This window comes from Phoxinus phoxinus (genome assembly GCF_949152265.1).
Source record: "Phoxinus phoxinus genome assembly, chromosome: 6".
NCBI classification, from domain to species: Eukaryota; Metazoa; Chordata; class Actinopteri; order Cypriniformes; family Leuciscidae; genus Phoxinus; species Phoxinus phoxinus.
This window is the reverse complement of record NC_136881.1, coordinates 32,184,564-32,209,867: the sequence shown is the minus strand read 5'-3', so window position 1 is coordinate 32,209,867 and position 25,304 is coordinate 32,184,564. Positions and strand designations below refer to the sequence as shown.

The 25,304-nt window shown below is 36.7% G+C and overlaps 1 protein-coding gene across 2 annotated transcripts in view; it reads left to right on the top strand.

Moving 5' to 3' along the window:
- The window catches only part of fbxo41 (F-box protein 41), a 46,672-nt gene that overhangs the window by 10,945 nt on the left and 10,423 nt on the right, over positions 1-25,304 (top strand). For both annotated transcript variants that reach the window (XM_079616748.1, XM_079616749.1), the window contains exons 3-8: positions 8,908-9,115; positions 12,134-12,207; positions 17,604-17,959; positions 21,122-21,345; positions 22,980-23,095; positions 24,522-24,674. In XM_079616748.1, coding sequence (XP_079472874.1) covers positions 8,908-9,115; positions 12,134-12,207; positions 17,604-17,959; positions 21,122-21,345; positions 22,980-23,095; positions 24,522-24,674 — 1,131 coding nt within the window. The remainder of the gene's footprint in view (positions 1-8,907; positions 9,116-12,133; positions 12,208-17,603; positions 17,960-21,121; positions 21,346-22,979; positions 23,096-24,521; positions 24,675-25,304) is intronic.

Genomic DNA, 25,304 nt, shown 5'->3' with positions numbered 1-25,304 from the left:
GTAAGTTACGGCCGTCCCGTCTTGTTTCATGATTCTTTAAAGAAAAAAATTAGAAATGTGCGTGACTGCTAGGACCTCGTTTCACTCAAGGGTTCTCAAACAGAAGTTGCTTTGTGGAGCAAGCTGGACTTTCACAAAAGAAGAAATTCTAGATTTTGTTTTTTGACAGCTCCACAGGTTAGCCTCATTTAGACAAGGCAATTGAGCAAGACAATTAATAAACCAGCAACTGTAGCATCACTGTAGTATGTCTCCAGTCAGATTTAATCTGCTTTCTGGCAGACTTTTCATGTTCATGGCTGTTTCAGTTTAATGTGTTTTATTGGCAAAACAAATACTTGTTCATTTGTATAGCTTAGCTGGATACAAACATAACAATGCAGAAAACTACTCTACCGTTTAAAAGTTTGTATTGTACCGTTTAAAAGTCTTTAAAATAAATCTTATCCTCAGCAAGGTAGCATTTATTTTATCAATGTTTGCTCCTTCATTCAATTCAGCAGTATTTGCATTTCTTTCCTCTCTATCTTGTGTTTCGCAATGGTTTGCATTATTTTGCGGGTGTTCCAGGCATCACTTGTCAAATGTTGTGAATTGCAATCAGTATTGAATTTTTATTAGTCCAGACTCCAAATGAAATATCAGCATATGGCCAATTTAATGCTGTTTTCTGAAGGCGTGCGCTCCTGTGGTCTGCAGATGTTTTTATTGCCTCTGTCTAAGAGCTGATACAAACCGAACTCCACCCTATGGGCCATTGCCTCTAATTGCCAGTGTCTTTCACCAGTCTGCTGTTATAATGGCACTGTCACCAACTTGCCATCTCTATTTCTCTGTAGCAGCTCGATCTGAAACTCACAAATACAGTACATGTTCATGTTACCATGGTAAAATGTCACTGCCATAAAGGAGGTACACAAAGAGAAACTGATAAAGTCCATCAGATAAATATTTAATTCAGTCATGAAATTCTAGAGAGCGCATGGTGATAGGTCCTGTACATGCAATCGCATCATTACCACAGGGCACAAGCTGATTGGTCTCTGCTGATCCTGCAGCAAATGAGACTGCTTGTTCAACATTTAAATAGTCTGTTTCATGGTTCGTTGTATTCTAGTCCTGCAGTGCATTATCAAAGTTCCTCTGAACCCCTCCACCTCCCCCAGCTCCACCTGCCTAGATCTGCTATGTGATTTATGTATGTCTATTAATGGAGCAGCAGCAGCATATCTTACATGCTCACAGCAGGATGTCTGTGTATATATTAGCAGTAGCAAGCCCATACTTGCTCTGCAGCAGCAGTAGAATTAATCAACAGCAGCAGATTTACTCCGCCAAGACCAAATACATTCATTAAATGTGCCATATTCAATAACATGCCCAGAGTTGTCATGATTGAACTTAGTGTATTTCATTGCATGATATGGGCTCATGAACCGTTATAATTGCTAAGCAGTATGAAGCCATCAAATTAAATATTTTGGGCAGGTTGCATATCACTAATAGCCTGGCTCCGCCCTCCTACGTGCTTCCGCTCAATTTTCACTTTCCTTCAGTACTACGTCTGGGCTTGTGGTAAATGCTTGGGTTTTCTCCGATCATTTTTTTACCGGTCCAATCAGCGAACAGAGGGAGTGGTTGAGAACGATGACGTTGAGGTCGTGTGCTAGTTTGAGTTGACATACGTCACGAGACTCACGACCAAACGTTAGCGATTGGTTATGGCAGATCCAGAGCGGCTCTGGGCAGATCCAATAGTTTTAAACTTCAACAGAGTACCCGTCTTCAAGGAAGTTAACGCTTGTCAATGGAGAGTGGCCAGACTCTCTGTATGAATGAAATGTACGAGAGTCTGGTAGGACCAGGCTATATCACTAAGCCTTTTTAATTTCATTTGATGGTTACATTTCATAATATCTGATTTTCTTTTTCACACAAAAACAAACATAAAATGACATACACTGACAGATGCTGTTGCTATGATAGTTTTCAGGTATCAGAGTAGCATTACATAATAACAATATTAACTTTAAATGCTTTTTAATGGTATCTTGGTTGTAAAGAACAAAATTTAAAATGAAAGCCCCAGGTTAAAGGCATAAGTGGTCACAAAGGGTCTTAACTTGCTACCCCTCTCCCCCATTCAAATAAAATATCACTTCTCCCAAAATGATTTTTGTTTAATATACTGAATATAGACGTCCAAAAGAGAGGGCCAATTGAGCTTTTGGAGTGGTCTGAGTTTAGAGACTCGTGTGGAGTGGGATATTCTCAGCAGGACTTCATCTGAAATATACACCCGCTGTGATTGATTTGTAGCTGCCTGTGGATTAGAGCTTTCTTGAGAAACTGGTCACGCACTGCTGGCAGGTAGAAAGAAAGAGGCCTCATTTCTCTTTTCTCTCTCTCTCACCTCTCTATTTTTTGACCCCCAATACCCTTCTTCCATTCTCTCTTTTTTTCCCTCTCACTGTCACCTTGATCTTGTTAGCACCCTCTGATCTCTGTTTCTTCTTCTGCGGACTGGCTTCTTCTCTCACTTGCTGATTTTTTCTTTATTTGCTTATCGTGTGTATGTCCTCTGGAGATTTCAAGCTAAACACAGACCTTCAGACTATTTTGACTTAGTGTGCTATATGATAACTGGGCTTTCGTGCTTTGTTGGCATTAGCTACTTTGTTGTGTGACATAGCAATGTTTGCATGCTTCATATTTAAGAGATCATCATTGAATTCATTGGATGCTCATTTGTGTCACAATGTCCTTTTCAGCTGTTTTAAATGTGAATATTCATAGAACCAATGTCCATGGCAGCCTTTATTATGCAAACGTAGGTTTGTGGATCATGATTAATTCATCTGTCTCGCAATCAGAGGCCCTCTGTGATGCCATAGTATAGGGCCGCACAATGAATCGAAATAAAAACATTTATGCGAATGACATTAATCAAATATATGCGTTGTTTGTTTCAGAAGGAATCACTGCAAAAAGCACTGCACTTATAACATGCATTTGGAAAAGCAACATGCAAAATGTATAATTTTTAATCGTAAAAAAAAATCGTAATTTTAAGTTGAATCGTAAAAAAAATAATCATTGAATTTTTTTTTCTGAACTATCTTTTTCAAAATCGTAAAAAAAAAAAATCTTAAATTGTTTTTATTTTGCAGTGAAATATTACAATAATATTTATTATTTAGTTTTATATTATTTTCTAATAATAATAATAAATATTTGTATTAGTATTTCATCACAAAGTTTTGGCCAAATTATGCTTCCCTGGCTATTAACAGCATACCTGAAGCTTAATTTTGTTTTTTGAAAAAATCACATTTTATATCACATTTGCAATTATTTTCAGAAATGTTCCCTTCAAATCTTGCAGCCCCTTATACCATGGTATCCATCTTAAAGAGGGCAGTGTGAATGACGGATCGATATACTCTGTGTGTGTGTGTGTGTTTGTGTGTGTTTAGTATTCTGTTCATAAGGGGGCTCATATAATCTCCTCTCTGCATACAAATCTCTGCTAATGTTCTCTTTCTGCCGTCTGTCTTTCTCTGTGACCTATCCTGTCTTACCGATCTCAAAATTACAGGACAGGCACAATTTGAGGAACGTGAGCTTGTTGGCATCATCTAGACATCTCTTGTCTATTTTGTAGCATGTACAAATAAACCTGCCACTTTTACGAGGGTCAGCCGAGTGACTCTATAGCATGTACATCTCTACTGCGATCTAAACCAATTTAGTCAAGCTAATAATCTTATACTTCCAAGCATTCCAAGAGCCTGTGTTTACCCTCCTCTAATTTCATCTCATTAACCACTCTTGTTTCGTCTGTTTCTTGTATCTAATTATCATTCATATTGTCTGGGGACCGTGTGTTGCTTACAGCCTTACATAATCATTTACTATTCTGAATACCGTGAGCTGTTGATCAGCCCTTCACTGCTATTTTTAAGTGCGCTTGAAATAATTGTCACTGCATTTAGTGTGGAGGAATGTTAAATGTCAGATGTATGGCTCCTATTTCCAGTCCACATCATCTGTTTGATTCTGATGCCCTGCCTGCATCCATCAGCTTTTGTTGGCTTATTGCAAACGTAAATAGAAAATGCGGATGGTTTCAAATTGCTCTTTGTAAGTTGTAGTAGAGAATTTACTTCAGTTCTGAAAATTCATGTTCATGCAGTCAATTAGTAGTCCTGTTTTAGCTCATTTGTGTGCCTTATACATTTAAAATGTTGTTGCCCAACAACTGACTTGTTAAATAGTTCGGATGTCTACTTCTGCTTCAACGGTGTTTTTATTATTAGTAGTAGCAGTATTAAAATACATTATGTATTTTTGCACATCCTACAAGTGTAGTTCACAAATATGTTGCATACTGTGCACTATATCATATACTTTTTTAAAATAGCATGCAATATAGAAAAAATATTTCTTTCATATTCACTCATTGCGTCTGTACTCATTTCATTTCATTCTGTATTATGCAACCAATATTCCATAATACATTGCATTAGTCATCTCACCTCCTGTGAATATAATCTGAATGAAATTTGTACAAGTAAAAAATGTTCTTTAAAACTCCCGGAGCACTATTCATCCATTCTTTGTTGTAGCAATAAAAAAACATTATTGTCTAAAGACCTATCTGACAGCCGACCAATAGTTGTTCCCATGGAAACTAGTCCAGAAACCAGTCTGTATTCATTGAAAGATCAAGGTTTCTTTTGAATATTTTTTCTCCTTTTTTAGAATTCTTTTGAATACAACCCAGTATGCCAGCAGCACCGGTGTCTTGCAAGGTTGAGCAGCACCACCATAGAATCTGGTCCCTCAGACCCCAAAGTGCAACAGTTTGGTTTTGGAAGTAAAAGTCCCGGGCATTTTCTCCATAGGGGAATTGATATTGAATGAAACGACTTACTCTGAGCAATACAAACATCACCTGCTGTCTGATAACCACTGCTACAAATGCATAATTGGATTTTTTTATTTATTAGATACATCATGAGAACAGCATATGCTTTTGATCAGGCATTAGAAACGGCTACCCCTTTGGAGTCCAAGCAAAACTGTTTTCTGGGAGGACTGTATCTTGCACAACACACAACATCATATCAGAGCGGTTTTAATCCGTTGCTTTTAGATAAGGGCTGTGTGTCAGTAACCCGGCACAGAGGTTATCACACACTCCGTCAGTTTCACTCAGACTGAGTTCTGTCTTACATTTCAGTTTAAACCATGAGGATGACCTCGAGTTGAGATATTATTCGATTGTTATTTGTTCTTGGTTATAGAGGTTTGTGCACATTTGGAGAAATATTAGTTCATTAGCAGACGCAAACTAGAGCACTTTCTAACAGCCGAACTTAGAATTTCCACAGTGTGAATCGGAAAGCCTTTCTCAGCGTGCTTTGCTGGTAGCATATTGGAATTTAGATATCAGCTTATTGGGCTGGTGATTTAATTTGTATTCATGTTCCCCTGTGAAGATGGTTCAGTCAGCTCCAAAGACTGTAAGCTACACTAGGAGAGTTTTGATTAAGGCAGACTGCGGGAGAAATACTCAAATATGTCATGTTGCTTTGGTTATTTAATTGGGCTTGCTTGATTCTGACGCTTGTATATTCTCTTTAAAGCTATACATATTTCAAATCGACCAGGCCAATCAATCATTGACATTTGGCCTTTTTTTTTTTTTTGTAAAATGGCGCTTTTCCACTGCATGGTACGGCTCGGTGCAGCTCGTTACGGTTTGGCTCGGCGCGGCACGGTTCGGCTCGCTTCACTTTTACAATGTGTGGTACGACTCGGCTCGGCACGGCTCGGTTCGTTTTAGCTTGGTTTGCTTTAGCTCGGTTTGCTTTTCCACTGCAGTTAGTACCGCTCCAAAGTGGGTGGGATTATAGACTGATCGTTTGAGTTGCGCCACGACATCATCGTAAACGCGCCACATTTTAAACACACAACACAGGAACAATGGAGCCTATCGAGGGGAAATTTTTTATTAATTAATTTTATCATGGTGAATAAGCAGAGGGTAACTGCTGCTTCCAATTTAACATTTAAAATCGAAATTAAAAAAATAAAATTCCTAGTATACTACTTTGGGCTTAGCGGTCAAGGTTTACCTAGTTAGCATTGAGAAAGACTACTATTCTATTAAAATGCATACTTTTATTTTTTTCTTAATAAATAGTATATTCTCAGATATATACATGGACTAAAATCATAAAACGGACATTTTGATTCCATGGGGTCTTTAATACTTTCCCTTGAGAGGCCAAACACATTATGGGTAGATAAACAGATTTATCAAAAGTCACTACTGGAGTTGAATATACAATACATTGTGGGTTAGAGGCAGACATCATGTATACAGATGTGTGTGTGGTATAGCATACAAGGAACACACACTGCTTTGCTCAGCCTCCACATTACTGGGCCTGTAATTAGTCTCCTTTACACTGTGTTGATTGACTGTTATGTTATGTACAGTACTCTGTTTGTCTCTGTTCCTACAAACATTATTGACCTACAGTAATACTGCAGGCGAATGAATAGATAGCAGTCGATTAAGAAGTTTTGAATTGGAACAGTAAAGCCAAAAACATGAAAATGTATTCACCCCTAGGTCATTTTAAACTGATGTGACTTCTGTGTAACACAAAAGGAGATTTTTTTAAAATAATATACTGGTTGCTTTTTTGTTCTTTTTCCATGAAGTAACAATAAATGGGGACTGAAGCCTTCATGCTTCAAAAAGGACACAAAGGCACTATAAAAATTATCCACATGACTTGACATCTATTCCAAGTAGTGATTTTACCCACATACCTACAGAGGACTGCTATTATAGTATTTATTAATAATTAAAAATATATTTCAGCTCTCTTTTTTCTTTTTAGTTTAATTTTTAGCCATTTCATGTGCTTTTTCTCATTTTAATACCTTTAAATTATTTTTATTTCAGTTTTTGTATTTTTAGTACAACTCAAACATATTTTTTATTTAATTTTTATTTTAATTACCGAAAATTAATTTTAGTAGTTTTTTAGTTTTAATTAGCATAATAACACTGATTTCAACTCAATTTAGTTATCTTGTTCGAAGCATTAGATCATCTATTAAAGGTGCAGTGAACTATTTCTGAGAAACAGTGTTGATATTTGAAATCACCAAAACTTACACGCCCATATATACCCAAAACAAGGATCAAACCCTTATCTTCATAGTTCCGGCCCTAAATTCACAAACACAAACAGACACCTCCCCTCTAATGAGTGTATACGCCCCTTACTTCTGATTGGCTACTGGTATGTTTTGGTGCTTTGGTCAGATTAACTTTCAGCAGCGTTTCTCAGAAACCGCTTACTACATCTTTAATAAATCTTTACAACCTTGTAAATGTTTAAAACAATAAGAAGGACAGAACATATTTTAAGTCTGCACTTTTTTTTCTTTCACTGTGCCTTTTTGTCCTTGATTTTTTCACTACTGATCATGACATGAGTCTTGATTTGCTGATGATTAAATGTTGCACTAGAGAAACATACTGGAAACAATAGTACTAATGTGATGTACACCAGATCCATGAATTATAAAAAGGCTGCACTGCAGACTACAGTCTGTCTGACATGATAATTTAATAGAGCCTGATCTTTATCGTTGTTATTTACTTAAAAGATCATTTGAGATTACACAATTACATAAATGGCAGCGAGATCACATTTACGCACATTCATTTTCCTGCTTTATAAAATGCCGCTTTTAATTTTTGTGGATAATTAAAGCTTCTTTCTTGAGCGCAGGAACTACTGCATATTCACGTTGTCCTGTGACGTAAGTTGTTTGCAACCTATGTTGGTGAAATACTCAAGATGTCATTATCTCAAAATATGATTTTGTTGGCGTATGAATATGAAAAGTCCAACTGTGTGAGAATCTGCTAAGAGTGTGAGGGAAGCTTAGAATAACCGAGGTGATGGTGTCGACAGAGGTGCAAGCCAGTGTTTGTGTACAGAGACATTTCCTACACAGAGATAACAGTTGTCGTGCTTTCATTGGCTGTACGCACACTCCAGGGATTTGCAGAATTCTGGAGGAGATAAACAAGTCTGAGAAAAGGGACAAATGAGAGGGAGAAGGTGGTATCAGATGCCCCTTTCCCATTTGCCAAGGTGTGACCGCTTTACATTTAGATGGTCTGTAGTCCTTTAAAGAGGACCTGTTATGCATTTTTTTGCAACTTTCTTTAGTGTATTGTTGCTGTTTGGGCATTAAGAAGGTCTGCAAAGTTACAAAGCACAAAGTCAACTCCAAAGGGAGTTATTCTCTCCTTATCAGTAAGCACTGTTTCTGAACTTCCTAAAAAACGCCTCGATTGTAGTCTTGAGTTTTCTTCTGGAAACGTACACGTCACCATATCCCTCATTTAAGTTATTATCACCCAAGACATACGCAAAAAAACGGGGTGAAGCCTGTTTGAGTTGGGTTAATATTTGTTGAAACCTGCAGTTATGGTAAGGGCCGTGACATTTCCGAAACTAAATCGAAGTGATTGACCAATCATAACACACTGGTCCAGCAGACCAATCAGAGCACATTGCGCTTTTCAGAAGGAGGGGCTTCATGCATTACTGAAACCGACTGGAAAGAGAGGGGCTGCAACAATGTAAAATATGTCAAAAAATTAGTTTTTTGAACATTCAAGCAAGAAAACCTATTCTAGTAGACTCTAAAACCAAAATTAAGAAAATTAAAAGAGCATAATATGAATGTACAGTATAAAGGAAACGCTGTTGGTAGGGATGCGTAAGGTCATACATACGCCACACTAAACCGCCATGTATTTAGAATTTCTTTATCCTTTCCATTCGTTTTCTCCCCACTCAGAGAGGTGTCCCAGATCGATCAGTTCCTGCAGGAAACAGCTGCGCGTGAAGCCAATGCTAAACTGCGTCTTCAGCAGTTCATCGAGGAGCTGTTGGACCGGGCCGACCGTGCTGAGAAACAGCTCCAGATTATCAGCAGCTGTGCCACCACCCCCAACGGCAGCCTGGGACACTGCAGTCTGCAAGGATCCAAACATAATGGACGACAGGTACGCTAACTGAGAGAAAGAGACAAAAGAAAACTTGGCATTGGAACGATCAGAGATTTAGAGATTACATATGTATTTGTAGTCATCTATGCATATTTTGATGTGACTGGGCTTTTTATCAATGGAAAATCCATAATTTTGAATCACTAGCTGTTTCGATATCTACATAGAATAACCATTCAATTTGATCCTAAAAAACTGTTACAAACTCAAATCAATATATTGATTGCAAAGTGTGGATTTCGTGGTCATGAATGTCAGTGTGATGCAACTATAGGAACTACATTTGAAAAGGTATGAATTATTTTTCTTAAACCTAGTAAGCTGCCTATGGAGGCACCGTTTTAAGACATCATAGGTGAAAAAAGCAAAGGCTTTATAAGTTTATATGTGCCCAAGGTCCGATCTTGAAGAGTAATACAGTCATTGGGTTTTCACATTTACCCTCACATTTGATGACGAATTACATGTGAATTAAAAATGTGAATTATTTAATTATTGTACAAATACAAAGCTTTTTTTAATAAAGCACTTTTATTTATGAAGTACTTTTAAGACACATTAAGTTGATCGAAAGTAACAGTAAAGACGTCTACAATTTTCACCAAAAAGTCTGTTCTAATTAAGTTTCTATTCATCAAGGAATACTGGGAAAATATGTATCATGGTTTCCACAAAATTATTAAACATAACTGTTTTTCAACATTGATAATAAGAAGAAATATTTCTTGAGCACCAAATCATATTAAAATGATTTCTGAAGGATAGTGTGACTGAAGGCTAGAGTAATTCAGCCTCAGCCATCGCAGGAATAAATTAAATTTTTGCAATATATTAAAATAGAAAAGTGTCATTTAAATTTTACTGAATTTTTTTTATCAAATAAATTCAGCCTTGTGATAAAAGAGACTAATTTAAAAAAACATTAAAAAGTACAGACACCAAACTTCTGAATGGTGGTGTATATGTGTAGAAAGATTAGCAAGAGTCAAATAAATAGTTATGTAATCAGCCAGTTGCAGTTCTGTCTACAATTTTCTGTGAGAAAAATAAATCTTAATGCAACACTCACGAAATGTCTCTTAGTAAATACTCATCAATGCTTACCTTTGGTTTGTGAAGCTCCAGAGAACCTTTTACAGTGTTGAAAAATTGTATATATGTCAGTGTTGTGCAAAATTCAGTGTGTGTACAGTATGTGTGCACGCCACAGTTACTCACACACACACCGCCATTTTTAGGCTTGTTATTGACTGCGGAACACCCTAACATCTCGCCCTGCTCTGACATCATTGGGGACCCCTTCGTCACCATGGAAACAGCAATCTACATTTGTCATTCACTCATATTGTATTGCATATACAGCACTGTTGACTCAGCTTGAGTTCACACACAGCCTGTGTTCCCAAATGCCAGCCACAGCCTTCCAGTCTCCTCCTAGCTGGAGAGGAAGTACTCTCAGTGATGTCAGAAGAAGGGAACAGTGTTTCAGGAGCATGCATGCTGTGATTCAGGACATTTGGCCTAAATTAGAGCATAGACGTGCACTGTGCAGAAGGAAAGCAAGCTAGAAAGAAAAAGATGCAGATTTCTTGGTCTCGTCTCAAGCATTTCCCACAATCCCGGCCTGCCTTTTTTGCTGTGCATTACTCGTGAAATCAATAGTGCTGCTTTTCCCTTCTGCCCCATTTCTGCGGGCACTGCGCCCAGTGTGTGTTTGTGTGGCCTGTCAGCACTATGGCACCTTGCTTGGCCCATATTTCCTCTGGTGTATCACCTAACCAGCTAGAACAGTTATTTAAAGGCACAGTTTTCCTATTTCCTGCGCGAGATTGGTGAGTCTAATACCTACGTCTGATGAATAAAAGTCATTAGTAGGTGATCGATATGGGTTTTTAGAGCAGAAGGCGTTTTTCTAAAACACCTGAAGTACTATTTTCTGAATTTTACAGGGAAATCAATGTAGGCCAGGCTGTTTTCACTCACAGCAGCATAAAAACAAGAAAAATAACCATATTTCACTGCTTTTTGAGATCCTACAAATGTGAATAAGCACTAGGAATGAACAATACTTCAGCATTTATTAATCTTAGTTAATATTAATTTCAACATTTACGTATGTTATTAAAATCAGAGGATCTATTTGTTAACATTAGTTAATGCACTGTGAACTAACATGAACAAACAATGAAGAGCTGTATTTTTATTAACTAACATGAACAAAGATGAATAAATACTGTAACAAATGTTTTGCTCATCGGTAGTTCACGTTAGTTAGTCAATGCATTAACTAATGCTAACTAATGAACCTTTTTGTAAAGTGTCACCAAAATGTTTAAATTACATAGAATGGCTGAAATGAAATAAACAAGATTTTAGACTATATTTTTTCTAAAAAAATTAGAAAGCAAGAAATGTGCATTACCCTGTGACAAGCCTTTCATTGGATTTGTTAAACTGACACATTCGATCAGGTGAGCGTGATTGTCAGGAAACGGTTTGGTGTAATTTCACCAATTATTTGGCCTGGTTGAGTCTTTCAGCAAGACACAAACCCGCAGGTTGCACCAGGGGGATTGCCCGTGTAATTAGTGTACGGCAAGCCAATTAGCATAAAAGTAGCTAAATGACAAATGAGTAATTAGCAAAATGAGTAATCAGTGATGCAAAGCAACCTGCTGTTATTTGTACTCAGAGAGTTTTGAAATATATTATCAGTGTTGACCCAGACTAAACCTAGTCCTCATAAAGCATGAATAGTGACGCTAAAGCATGTTAGTGGTAAGCTCGTCAATAAAGTTCTGACGTAAATATGACATGTTTTTCCCCATGTACTGTATCTCTCTGAGGCAGCTCTTAGTTTTCTCCCCTATACCTCTCTATCTGCTTTGATTCTGTTTATATTTACCTGCTGATGTTGAGCTGCAGTATCTCATATGTGTTCAGTGAAACTTTGGAGCATTTTTTATTGTCAACATACACACACTCTCAATTGATTTCTCACTCTTTCTCTCATAGAGAAATTCCAGTATCTCAGGGCCATCCAGGGGAATGTACCAAGTGTCCGATCGACGTTCCTCCCCCAGCACTGCGTAAGTCTCGGGACTGCAGAATTCTGCTTGCATGACTTCACAAATATATTAATGTTTTCTCATCAGCCAAATTTTCTTACTGTTATTATGCATTTTTATACTTGTATATTAACGTGTTTATAATTTAATAATATCACTAACTTTAAAATGTATGTATTAATGTATTATGTATTAATGTATTATGTAGTGGTGTTTTATTCCTGAATTAATTCGTGTTTTTCAACAAATCGGTTGAACGACTGATTCAGTGACTTATACTTGCTTTGGTTTTATTTACCTTATTTGTAACTTGAAACTTGTCGAGGCTTCCGATCTCATCCACTCCTAGTTATTTTAGCTGTACAAAAATGGTCCTTTATGCTGCTTTGCATTCTTTTCTTGTATTGTCATGTGTTGTATTCATATCTTGTATTCAAATCTCTATTTTTGGCTTCAAATTTGAGATATTTACCTATAGCGACTAATGAAACAGATTTTACGCACATTCACAGAAAATAACTTATTCTGTGTTGAAAAATAAGGTGCTAAACTCGATAGAAGTGTGGTTTTACTTCAAACTTTGAAGTATTAGATCTAAGATTTGGCACCAGCCATTTTGCAGATATATCTTAAATTCGGCAGAGCAGCAAGTTTATGTCTTTTATCTGCTGTGAGCCATGGGTATGTTGGAGTCAGCCTGGTTTGGGATGTGTCTAGGGAAAATCACTAGATTGTTGCATTTGCCTCAGGGTTAAACCAGTCTGTAATCTCTCAGCCATGCAGAAGAAATGTGAAAAGAGCTGTGTGTGGAAAACTAAAGTGCCTTAAAGGACAAGGCCGAAAACAACCAGTACCCAAGGCTCTAGAAGGATAGCGGTGAAAACATTAGTTTAAACTCTGCTTCATTGGATAGTCTTGTTTTTTGTGTTGTAATGAAAGCATGTAAGTGTCAGGTCAGGTTTCGCCTACAGAGTGGAGACCAAATGTCCCCGCAATAGTGAAACCTAGAACTTTAAGGGATAGATCACCAAAAAAAATGACATGAAAATAGTTAAATAAAATAATTCAATTTTTTTTTATAAATGAAATCATGTTTTAATGGAAATTTATGAATGTCATTTTTTGTTGTTGTGAGGGTTAGTTTTTAGGCATATTAACTTCTCAAGAAACACGGAGAGAGCAACCACTAAAATAGACAATAGCGGACAAAGAACAACTGAAAGTGAGGACTATATAAACACACAGAAACACTAGGGACTAAACAAGATAGTTAACATGACACAGGTGAGACACATGAGGGCAGCTCAAAAACCATGGCAACAGAAGAGCATGAACAAACAAAACACTGGAAACTGAACTGAGAACATTGCTCAAAGTGTGTTCATTTTGAACTGTAACAAACCTTCACATGCTTGTAGAACTTGTAGTTACAACGTGTAAACTAAATAAGGTGTGTTCGACTGGAAGCGGCGCTGTGCAGACCGATCAGTGTATGGCATCAAAGTGCTGCAAACGCATTTTGAAAGCATACAGAACTTTATTTATGGTAATTAGGACATGGCGTTTACGCAGCATAGAACACATGCAAAACAGTTTTATAAAAACTGTTGTTTAATAAGACTTTAGCATTTTGTGAACCATTGTTTTTAAGATTTAATATTAATCTAGTGAGATTGTCTCAAATAGTCACTAAGCATAACTAATTACAAACATATTACTCTCGTTTTTATTTTTAGGTCATCGTCCGTTTATGTGATTCCCATTAAAATACCATACCTAACCTTTGTGCGGCTGCTCGTTTAACTGGTTTCTGATCTGCGAGTGAGACAGCAACGTCCATCTGTTGTGTGCGTGCATTTGAATCATTTGGTGCTCTGAGGGAAGGAAGGAGCGTGGGTTTGCCCGGAGTCTGCTGTCCCTAAATTGACATCACAGACTCCACAGGTCTTCCTACTGAATCAGACCGGAGCGGATTGAAATGATCACTGCTGTTCCTTCATTATGGCATAACCACCATCATCCATCTGAGTCACTTATAAAGACATTAAATAAACAAGTGGCATATAAATTAAAAAGTGTGGGAACTGTTAGAAATTAATACTTTTATTCGACAAGGATGCATTACATTGAAAGTGACAGTAAAGACTTTTATATTGTTACAAAATATTTTATTTCAAATAAATTATGTCCTTTTTGTTATTCAAAGAATCCTGAATCCTGTCACGGTTTCCTCCAAAAATATTTCAGCACAGCTGTTTTCAACATTGATAATAAGAAGACATTTTTCTTGAAAACCAAATCAGCGTATAAGACTGATCTCTAATTCGGATGCTGAAAATTCAGCTATGCATCACATGAATAAATTACATTTAAAAATATATTCAAATAAAACCCCTTTATTTCTGATCAAATAAATCCAGTCTTTATGAGATTAAGAAGACTTCTTTCAAAAAAATTAAAAAACCCAAACTTTTGAACAGTTGTGTATATACTCTTCATATACATATTCTTATTAGGTTCCTATTATTTTTGGATCAAATTCATTTAATAATATGCTAATTCATAAAGAGAAAATCATCTAACATAGAGATAATTTTGAGGCAGATGAGTAAATCACTATACATTACAAAATGTTTTTTTTTAAAGTCATATAAATTGTTTGTTTTATTTTTTCGTTTTCGTTTCGTTTAAATTTAAATTTAAAAGGGATAGTTTGCCCCAAAATGTAATATTTGTCATCATTTACTCCTGTTGTTCCAAACCTGTATGAGTTTCTTTTTTCTGCTGAACACAAACAAAGATATTTTGAATAATGTCGGTAACCAGACAGTTGACGGAACCCATTGAATTCCATAGTATTTTTTCCCCATACTATGGAATTCAATTGGTGCCGTCAACTGTCTGGTTACCAACATTATTCAAAATATCTTCCTTTGTGTTTATCAGAACAAAGAAACTCATACAGGTTTGGAACAAGTTAAGGGTGAGTAAGTAAAGACAACATTTTTATTTTTGGGTCAACTATTCCTTTAAGCCTATCCGTGCCCTATGGTCCATTTTGCAAATAGAGTTTGTCAATCTGCTTAAGGTTGACTTCAGAGGCAGACGTCTTTAGCCATCGCATCCCTCTGTTTTTTCAGCATCTCTATTTTTGGCTTCAAATAAAAGGCACAAATATGCATTTGAAGTAAGGGGTGCTGAAACATTACGAAAACAATATAATACAATACAGACACGCTATGCCTTAAAGTTCTTCCTAATTTCATTTTTTTTTATGTCAGAAACTTTACATATACATTCTTTTTAGCCTTTGGTTTTGAACAAATGGATGGCTTTTGATATCTCTGCCATAGCCAGTCATGCATTACACATTCCTACTGTGTAAGCGGTTTTAATGTGTCCCAGCTTGATTTCTAGTGGGATGTTTGCTCTTCAGCCCACTGTAAAATAGAAAAGTAAGCCTGTCATTGTAGTCAGTTGCCTACAGCGGAGCCTACAGTCACTATTGACTGCAGTAGCACAGTATCTCTTTAAGTCTCAGTGTTAGCTTTTGAATTGTAACATCTGGAGAGTGACTAAATGTCTGGCTGGAATCCCCAGTGGAAATTCTGTCCCTGCTAAGCCTTGGAGGAGAACATTCCTTATCCTTACCCACAATCCCATGCATATGCCCTAACTGTTCCCTGAGTTTAGTGATTTCTCTTGTAATGGTTAAGGAGAGGTCTTGTGCAGTGGATGTGTTCAAAAGTGTCATACTCAATTAAACTGGAATTAAGTTGCAAATGTCTTGAAGGACAAAAGGAATCAGGAATAATGCATTGACATTGGCATTGACTAAATTTAGTCGGCCAATTGAGTCACAGCTTCTTCAGATAATTTGCTTTCAACTATCAAACTTAAAATGTCACAGCGGCTCTTTTCTATACAGTATAAAGGTCTGATAATTAGCTCTTATAAGAGCTATAAGAGCTACTGAGAAGTTAAAATGCTTTTTTTCTTTTGGTCATGTCTGTACCAGGATTGATACTGGTGGCTAATCAAAAAAAAGAAAAGGAAAAAGGAGAGGAAGAAGTGCATGACACCCCTAAAAGTGTTGATTTAGTGTTGTGTACCCAGCACTTGGTGTTGAAAAGAATCCTCTGAGGAGTGTTTTGATAGAAAACAACTGAGAGTCACTATTGTATGTGCAATTATGGAAATAACCCATTACTCATTCAGGCTTAAAAATAATAGAGTTCGCAGAGTCTCTTATTTCTAAATTAGGGGGTTTGTGTGTATTATAGGAAGTCTGTCTAGACAGATCTGATCATATTTCCTGGTTAACTCTTCACTGTTCTTTTTACACACTCTGAACACCATACCCTGTATCCTAAAGCAGTGGTTTTCAACTGGTGGATCTCGATTCTCGACACATACAATGGATGCAAAACGTGCAATAAACCAATCAGAGTCTCATCTCCCATTCCCTTTAAAAGCCAGTTGCGCTCACGCCATGGCGGATTCGCTATTTACATGATGGAATTTGCAAGTGGAAACACTGAACTCTTCTCCAGAGAGGAAATGGATTTGTGCGCGAGGTTAAAGCCCGCAAGCAGACCATCTATGGCACAAGCTGGATTCCACCATATCTTTATGTACACAATAATAATCTTTTACATTGTAATCCTTTTATTTTTTAATATTTGGCATATTTTTGTGCTGCTGCGCGTCCCTGTGTGTGTAATAAGAAGAGTGTGCGCGCGTTGTGCACTCGCCCATTGGCGCATATTACTAAAGCGCCCTTTAAATAACAAAAAAATATTGCGCCTTTGACTTTAGACCAGGTTTCAGTTGGTCAATGGCGCAGTCTTTTTCAGTTGCCTCAAAATAGCAACACGACAACAATGCGCCTGAACAAACCTCGTTTCAGACCATGGGCGCACAAATGCATTTTCTATTTAAACAACGTGGCGTGGAACGTAAAATGTATACCTTTGTCGGGATGAAACTAGCTACATACACTTGCGTCGCGCCTGGCACCGCATTGCGCCTGGTGTATGGTAGGATCTTATGTATTATAACAAATGCCTGCAGAGGGCGCCTACAGAATGGTGAATGTTTTTACACTTTACAGCATGAATCTAATCCTTGTTTAATATTTGCCAAACAACACTAAATTTAAAAGTCCATTTGATATTTGATCACATCTTTATGATAGAAATGCTACGGCCACAGACATGTGGACATCAAAACATGCAAACTCAGATTTTTTTATTTTGGGGGTTATATTTTATTTATTTACTTTTATTTTGGAATGATTCTATTTTTGGTCACCACTAGATCTCCAGTAATTCCTCTCATGAATGCCTGCAAATTAACCACAACATTGTGCCTGACTATTTTGCTCCATGCTTCCCTTTTGCGGTTTTGTTAAACAGTGCATCAGGACGAGGAAAGTCTGTGTCCCAGGGTTCAGGAGGTTACGACAGTGACAGTGTGGACCTCCATGCTCTGGAGGACTGCCCTGATGCTCAATACTACCACGTCCAGTGCCGACTTGGGGAGGGAGGCGGAGGAGGAGCATACGAAAAGACAGGTGCTTCCCGGAGCTGGGGTCTCCGCAAACAGGCCATCCAGAACTGGCAGCGTCGGCCATACCGGAACAGCACGGAGGGAGAGGAGGGCGACGTGTCTGACGTAGGATCCCGCACCACAGAGTCTGAGGCCGAAATGTGGGAGCAAGACAGGAGAGCGGAGCACGGGGGTAACCGTGGAGGATACAGACTAGCTACAGGTGCGTCATTGACCTGCGTGGACAGGACGAGCGTATATAAACTTGTCCTGGGGCTTATTATTTTGTATTTGTAAATGTTGGTGGAAGAGCATGGTTCATTTCTCAGGGGAACCCAATTCCAAATGCATAAATGTGAATGTAATATTCTGCTTGTCAATCATTTAAAACATAATTTGGGGCAGAAACTGGCTAGCTCTGTAGCAAATACTGCTATGGTTGCAAATGTCCTTTAACAGTATGTGGCCACAGTACCCACTCTCCAAATAATGGTCAGGTATAGTCAGGTCAGAGGACCAGGCTGAGAGAAATGAGGTCATATGGACAAACTGCCGTCAGGAACACACGCCAGAGAGCAGTAGAGAGCGTGTGTCATGGAGTAATGAGCACAGTTTTCCACCTACTGACTCCAGGTCATTGTGGGAAGATCGAAATGAGTAACCAACAGTCTATATGCTCCCATACATAATCACACCACATTCAGAGTGTGGCTTAAGACCATGACACATTGATTCAGGCTCATTTGTGCTGCTCAGGGGTGCGCTTCCCAAAAGCATCGTTAGCCAACTATGTTCGCAAGTTCCGTTGTTTTCAGCATAATGCAAAGAGTCTTTGTTTCCCGAAACCATAGGTCCGACGGACATTCGCAAACAGCATCGCAGACTACAGCTCTCGAGCTGTGGTTAGAAGCATAGTTTCTTGTTTTTATGTGGGCTCTATAAATCTTGAGCAAAATAAGCAAGCTGACATTTAGTACAATCTATATATCTGTTATCACTATTTGATACAAATGTAATTTACGTCTCTTAGTTTGTCAAGAGATTTAAAGCACCGTTTTGAGTACGTGCTCTAGTTACGTAAGAATGAGCTTAAGATTGATTCTGGAAATAAAGCTAAATAACTAAGACAAATTTGAATTAGTCCTCAGATGCCATGTCTGTAATTTAAAGCAAAAAAAAAATCTAACATTAATTGAATCTCAAAAAGATTCATTGAAAGAAGTTATTACTCCACCACCTGTGTGACGTGGTTGGATGACTCATTTGTGACTGGAAAACAGTCGTGACTAGCTAGAGGATTTCTTCAAAGATGTACTATGTACTATGGTTATAAAGCAGCATGTCGATTGTGTCACCTCTACTTTGCTCAGCTGTGGCAGAAAATGTAATTATCTATCTGTAGGGGGCACCAGTAGGCCTGCTCACATCATATTGATCATTTTTAAGGGAGTTCATTATAATTATATGCAAGTATATATGCAAGAATTCTTTATTCTATCATGACTGAAGCCAACATGAAATCCATACATGCCAAACAATGTCAGCCTGAAAAAGTATTTGGAAGTTCAAGGGATGTATTCTGTGAATTTGTTTAAGTGCAGGCTTGTTTTGTGTTTAAATGAGGAAATGAATGTAATTAATACATTTCTTTTTACATTATTTTATATAATTAGTATTATTTTAATATTTTATACAATATTTTTACACATTTGGATGTCAGTTTAGTACATATTTTTTATTTACGAATAGTTATTATTGTACCATTTAAAAAAAAAAATTTATTAATAAGAACAGTTAATAAACTAAATAAAAAATGTTATAATTTCTGATTTTTTTTCTCTGGAGCAAACGATGTGGGATAACGGTGCCTGCATCAATTGATAAACAATCATTTTTTCCCATTCCAATATTTTAAAAGAATAATTCACCCAAAAATTAAAATTCTGTCATCATTTACTCACCCTCATGTTGTTCCAAACTTGTATGAGTTTCTTTCTTCTGGTGAACACAAAATAAGTTATTTTGAAGAATATGGGTTAGCAAACAGACATACAGTATTTACGACATATTAAAAAAAAAAAAAAAAAAGGTTCAGCAGAGGAAAGAAAACTCATACAGGTTTGGAGTAAATGATGACAGAATTTTCATTTTTGGGTGAACTATCCCTTTAAGTGCAGACTCGTTTAGAGTTTAAATGCAGATATTAATGTATTTGAAAATAATATATTTTATATTAATTTATATATTTTTCATTATTTGATGGATCATTTTATATAATATTTTTACACAAATTAATGTTTAATAGTAGTATAATTGTATACTTTGTATTCCGCAATTATGCTGTGTTCTTATTTAAAAAAAAAATATTGTTGCATTTGTATATGGATTGGGAAGAAGTTGCCTGCATCCCCTGATAAAGTCATAATTTCCCATCCCGTCATTTAAGAGCAGACTTGTTTAGAGATTAAATGCAATTTAAAAACACCTGTTTGTTAATTATTATTTTATATTTGTATTATTGAATCGATTTTTTCTTTTTTAACACATTTAGATGAACACATTTTTAATACTAATATAATGTAGTACACTTTATTCCACTAATTCTTTAAAAATATTTTGGGTATTTGTTATTAATTTTGTTATTTAAAATTTTTAAATTGTGTAATAATTTCAGAAATCAAGACATTTTTCTCTGCAGCAAACAATGCGGGATGAACTTGCCTGCATCCACTGATCCCGAGTCATCTTTTCCCATCTTACTGCTAGTTGATGTTTGGTTTTGGACCAGCAGCCATGGTTAGTTTATCCCAAGAGAATCCTCCATTGCTAGCATTTGTATTTAACTGTATGCATTCAGTACACATCAAACCCATGCCATGGCCAGGAGAAGGTCAAGCTCCATTCTGTTAGCACCATTAGATTTGAGAGCCTGTTTGAGTCACAACTTTTGGCAGATTTTTGCTCGATAGATTCCGAGTGTCTTAAAACGTGTAGGCGAATGCTGCCAACACCCGTCTCAATCTCGTTAGATGTTCAACAAATTGTGGATGACTCAGGAGACCCGAGCCGTCGAACTGGAGCTGTGAGATAGAAATGGCCTGCTTGATGGTATGATTTTGGAAGATGTTCAGAACCTGTGGGAGGCACTGAGACAAGTGAACAGAGGCTCAGAACTGTCCTTTTTATTTGACTGTGGCGCCACCATATGGACATACATGGAGCCAGTTAAATTCGCCCCAAAATGTATTCAAATATTTTTCCTATTCTCATGTGTTATGAAAACCATGTGATTTTCTAATTGGTAAATGTCTGCTCTTTATATGCAGGGGAGCTGAATGGTGAAGCAAGCAAGTCTTCCTTGATCTCTTATTCTTCCTGTCACCAGGTGGATACAAGCATTGCCGCCATGAGAAAAGCCCCTCTAAGTTCAACGAGGTGATCAGTCCCGAGGTGCTGAAGATGCGTGCTGCTCTCTTCTGTATCTTTACCTACCTGGATACGAAGACACTCCTGCGGGCGGCCGAGGTGTGCCGGGATTGGAAGTTTGTGGCTCGTCACCCAGCGGTTTGGACCAGAGTTCTGCTGGAGAACGCTCGCATCTCCTCAAAGGTTTGTTAACACCATTCACACTAACATGCTTACAGTAGTGCTCCTGTTACATTTGGGCACTGACCGACCACTTTTATTTTAGGAGCCTGCCTTACAGAATATAATTACTTATTTATTTTCTGTGTGGCCATTTTGGAAAATTCTTCAATAAAGATATCTAAGCCTTGAGCCAAACCAATCAGCTCTGACAACATCACGAATGACAACATTACAGCATTATAATTGAATTGGGTTCAAATTGACCAACTGCTAATGAATAAATGAACTAATAATTAATTTTCACTGTGAATTCTGAAATTAAATCAGTCTGGATTTCCCTTTTTCAATGTTTTGTTTCTTCTTCTGTATATTATGCTCTAACACTATAACATGGCATTAAAACATGCATTTAATTCCTAAACTTCTAGTGAGAAATGTATGTTATATTACTTATAATAACCTTGGAGCTCTGTCTTGAATGTTTAAGACAATATTGTTAAAATAACTTCTATTTTGCTGAAATGCTTTTGGATTAAGCCATCAGTAGACTAACAATTTCAAAGTAAAAGGGTCCTTCCTAAAATACAGCAGTACATTTTGAACTATAATTGTTAACTAAATAATAATGGCAACACTTTACAATATGGTTCATTTATTAAACATTAGTTAATGTATTACTAACAATGAGCAATACAGTTGTTACAGTATTTATTAATCTTTGTTAATGTTAGTTAATATAAATAAAGCTGTCAATTGTTTGTTCATGTTAGTTCACAGTGCATTAACTAATGTTAACAAGATTTTAATAAAGTATTAGTAAATGTTGAAATTAACATAGTGCAGTTCATTATTAGTTAATGTTAACTAATGTTAACTAATGAACCTTATTGTAAAGTGTTACCATAATAATAATAATATGGTTGTGCTGTATTTTAGTTAAAAAAGTAAAGCTATAAAGGAAGAAAAAAACTATAGATGGCCATTGCTCAGTAAAGGATTGAGAGTTAGCTGACACAAGTTTTTTTTTACACATTTAGCTGAATATTTGAATCTTTATATATATAAATTAATTAATAAATTGTCATGTTAAGTTAGTACATATCATATATATATATATATATATATATATATATATATATATATATATATATATATACATTTTAATCTTTATTATATATATATATATATATACATTTTAATCTTTATTATATATATATATATATATATATATATATACACACACATATATATAAACGTAATAAATTGTCATGTTAAGTTAGTACATTGCAACAGTAAATGTGGTGAAAGCATCAAACCAATATTGTAAAATTATAATATTGTAATACGATATTGTAAAAATAATAATTGTAAAACTATTCAAATATGTGATGTTGTAGTAAAAGTAAACAACTTAATATGATTTTCATTTTCCATCTTTAAAAATTGGCATTGTAATATTTTATTAAATATATATATATATATAGGGTGATGAAAATGTACTGCATTGTAGGAATAACCCAAAAGACATTTAACAGATCTGAATGTGATATATAACAGAGTAGCATATATGATTTGCTGCCCACGTATTTTGTGACTGCTGAAAGTCCTGACAAAGGCCAAGCTCTCTAACTCTGTCTCTCACTATGTTTGTTTAGTTCTTGTGCACTGTGTCTCAGTGGTGCACACAGACACATTCCCTCATCCTCCAGAACCTCAAACCCCGGCAGAGGGGGAAAAAGGAAACAAAGGAGGAATATCTGAAGAGCACACGGTAACACGGTCTCCCTCTGCGCCCATACTGACCCTGCTGTTTGTGTGGCTACTGCCTTCCCACAGCTCCACACACCTCCTCTTTATTACCTTCTGCACTCTTCCCTGATCCTCTCATCACTCTTTCACACCAAACAGATACACACTCACTCGCTCACACAGTCTGACACTTGTGAAGTGCTTGTTCAGAGATCCAGCGTGAGAAGGGAACAGAATGAGCTGCCTGTTAATTGCTTTGCTAAAGCACCTCAACCAGAGTGCCAGTCGAAAACCTCATGAAAGAAAATCGGCCGAATTTGAATATTTGGTGGATTGACAGGGTTAGTTCACCCAAAAATAGAAATTCTGTTATTATTTAATCACCCTCATGTCCTTTCAAACCCGTATTTCGCAACCCGTAACCTGATTTTCGTTCATCTTCGGAACACAAATTAAGATATTTTAATGAAATCTGAGAGATTACTGTCCCTCCATCGACAGCTACTCAACTGACACTTTGATACTTTAAAAGTTCATAAAGAGATCGTAAAACTAATCCATATGAATTGAGTGGTTTAGTTAGATTTTTCTGAAAAAACACAAACTCAATATGTTCAATATGAACATATTGAATTTAGTCTTTTATTCACATTAATCAGCTCACACATCAGTCGTGGTAAACGGAAGCTCAAGCATGTTCGCTTGACTTGTGAGAACCAATGAGGTTAATTCTCGTGTTACGCAGCACGTTAGAGCTTCTGCAAGAACCAATCAGGTTCATTCTCGTGTTACGCAGCACGTTTGAGCTTCTGCAAGAACCAATGAGGTTAATTCTCGTGTTACGCAGCACGTTAGAGCTTCTGCAAGAACCAATCAGGTTCATTCTCGTGTTACGCAGCACGTTTGAGCTTCTGCAAGAACCAATGAGGTTCATTCTCGCAGGTCAAAGCAGGTACGGTTGACCTTCTGTTTATATTCGCTGAGCAATGTAAATATGTGAATAAAAGCTTAAAATGAAATTTTGACTAAACCCCTCAATTTATACGGATTAGTTTTACGATCTCTTTATGAACTTTTTGAAGCGTCAAAGTGGTAGTTGTGCAGACTGGCAATGAAGGGACAGAAATCTCTTTGAATTAATTCAAATATCTTCATTTGTGTTCTGAAGATGAACAAAGGTTTTGAGGGTTTGTAGTGACATGAGGGGCATTTTGGATGTAAAGCAGGGAGACTGTTTTAATATCCTATACGAGACAAACCATTCATAAAACATTTGTTAACAGCCGTCAAATGAAAGATAATAGTAATTATTGCAACTCTAATTATTGCGAATGTAATTATGGCACCCCAGGATAATAAAATCAGGAGTGTCTTAACTTTATTAGGATGTCTGGTGACTGTAGTCGTGAACTGAATTATTAATAGATTCTCTTTCTTTTTTTGTTTAGTGGCTGTCTTGAGGAGGGTTTGGAGGCTTTGTTGAAAGCTACCGGCAGTAATCTGCTCATCCTGAAGGTGTCTCATTGTCCAAATCTGTTGACTGACCGCTCTCTGTGGTTGGCGAGCTGTTATTGCAGGGCACTACAGGCTGTCACATACAGGTTGGTCCACAAGGGAGCACTGTTTAGTATACCACATATGCTTTTAGCGTACAATTTTGATTCTGATTGGTTAATTGCTAAATTTCGCAGTCAGATATTGTTTGTATTATGACCCTTAAAACTGTAAATAACCACTGTACATAGGAGACACATTTACTACATATGCCTAACTGTAATGAAAAATTTAAATATTGATTTTGTTATTCAGTAGTCCTTTTATTTTGCAATGACCTGTAGACTTCACTTGCAGATAATTTAGCTTAACTAAGGGCATAAGGTCACAACAATGAGTTTTCTCTTATAAGATACTAATTTGGGGTATGGGGATTTTAAAAAAAATAGATGGGGGGTAAAAAATATATTTCAATTATTTTGTGTTCTTGAACTAAGCAACCAAATACATTAATTAACATGTTTATTTCTACTCTGACCTACACAGGAAAAATGGTATTTCAATTTCGCAAAAGTATTGCGTTCCTCCAAGAAACTTTGCATTTGCTCACACAAAAAGTTGTGTTCGCTTGCAAAACATTTGCATTCTCTCACTTGCAGATGCACTGAAATATAGTTTTTCCTCCTAGTTTTGTTTCTCGAGAAACACCGTAGTTTTGTAAGAGCAAACATAAATGC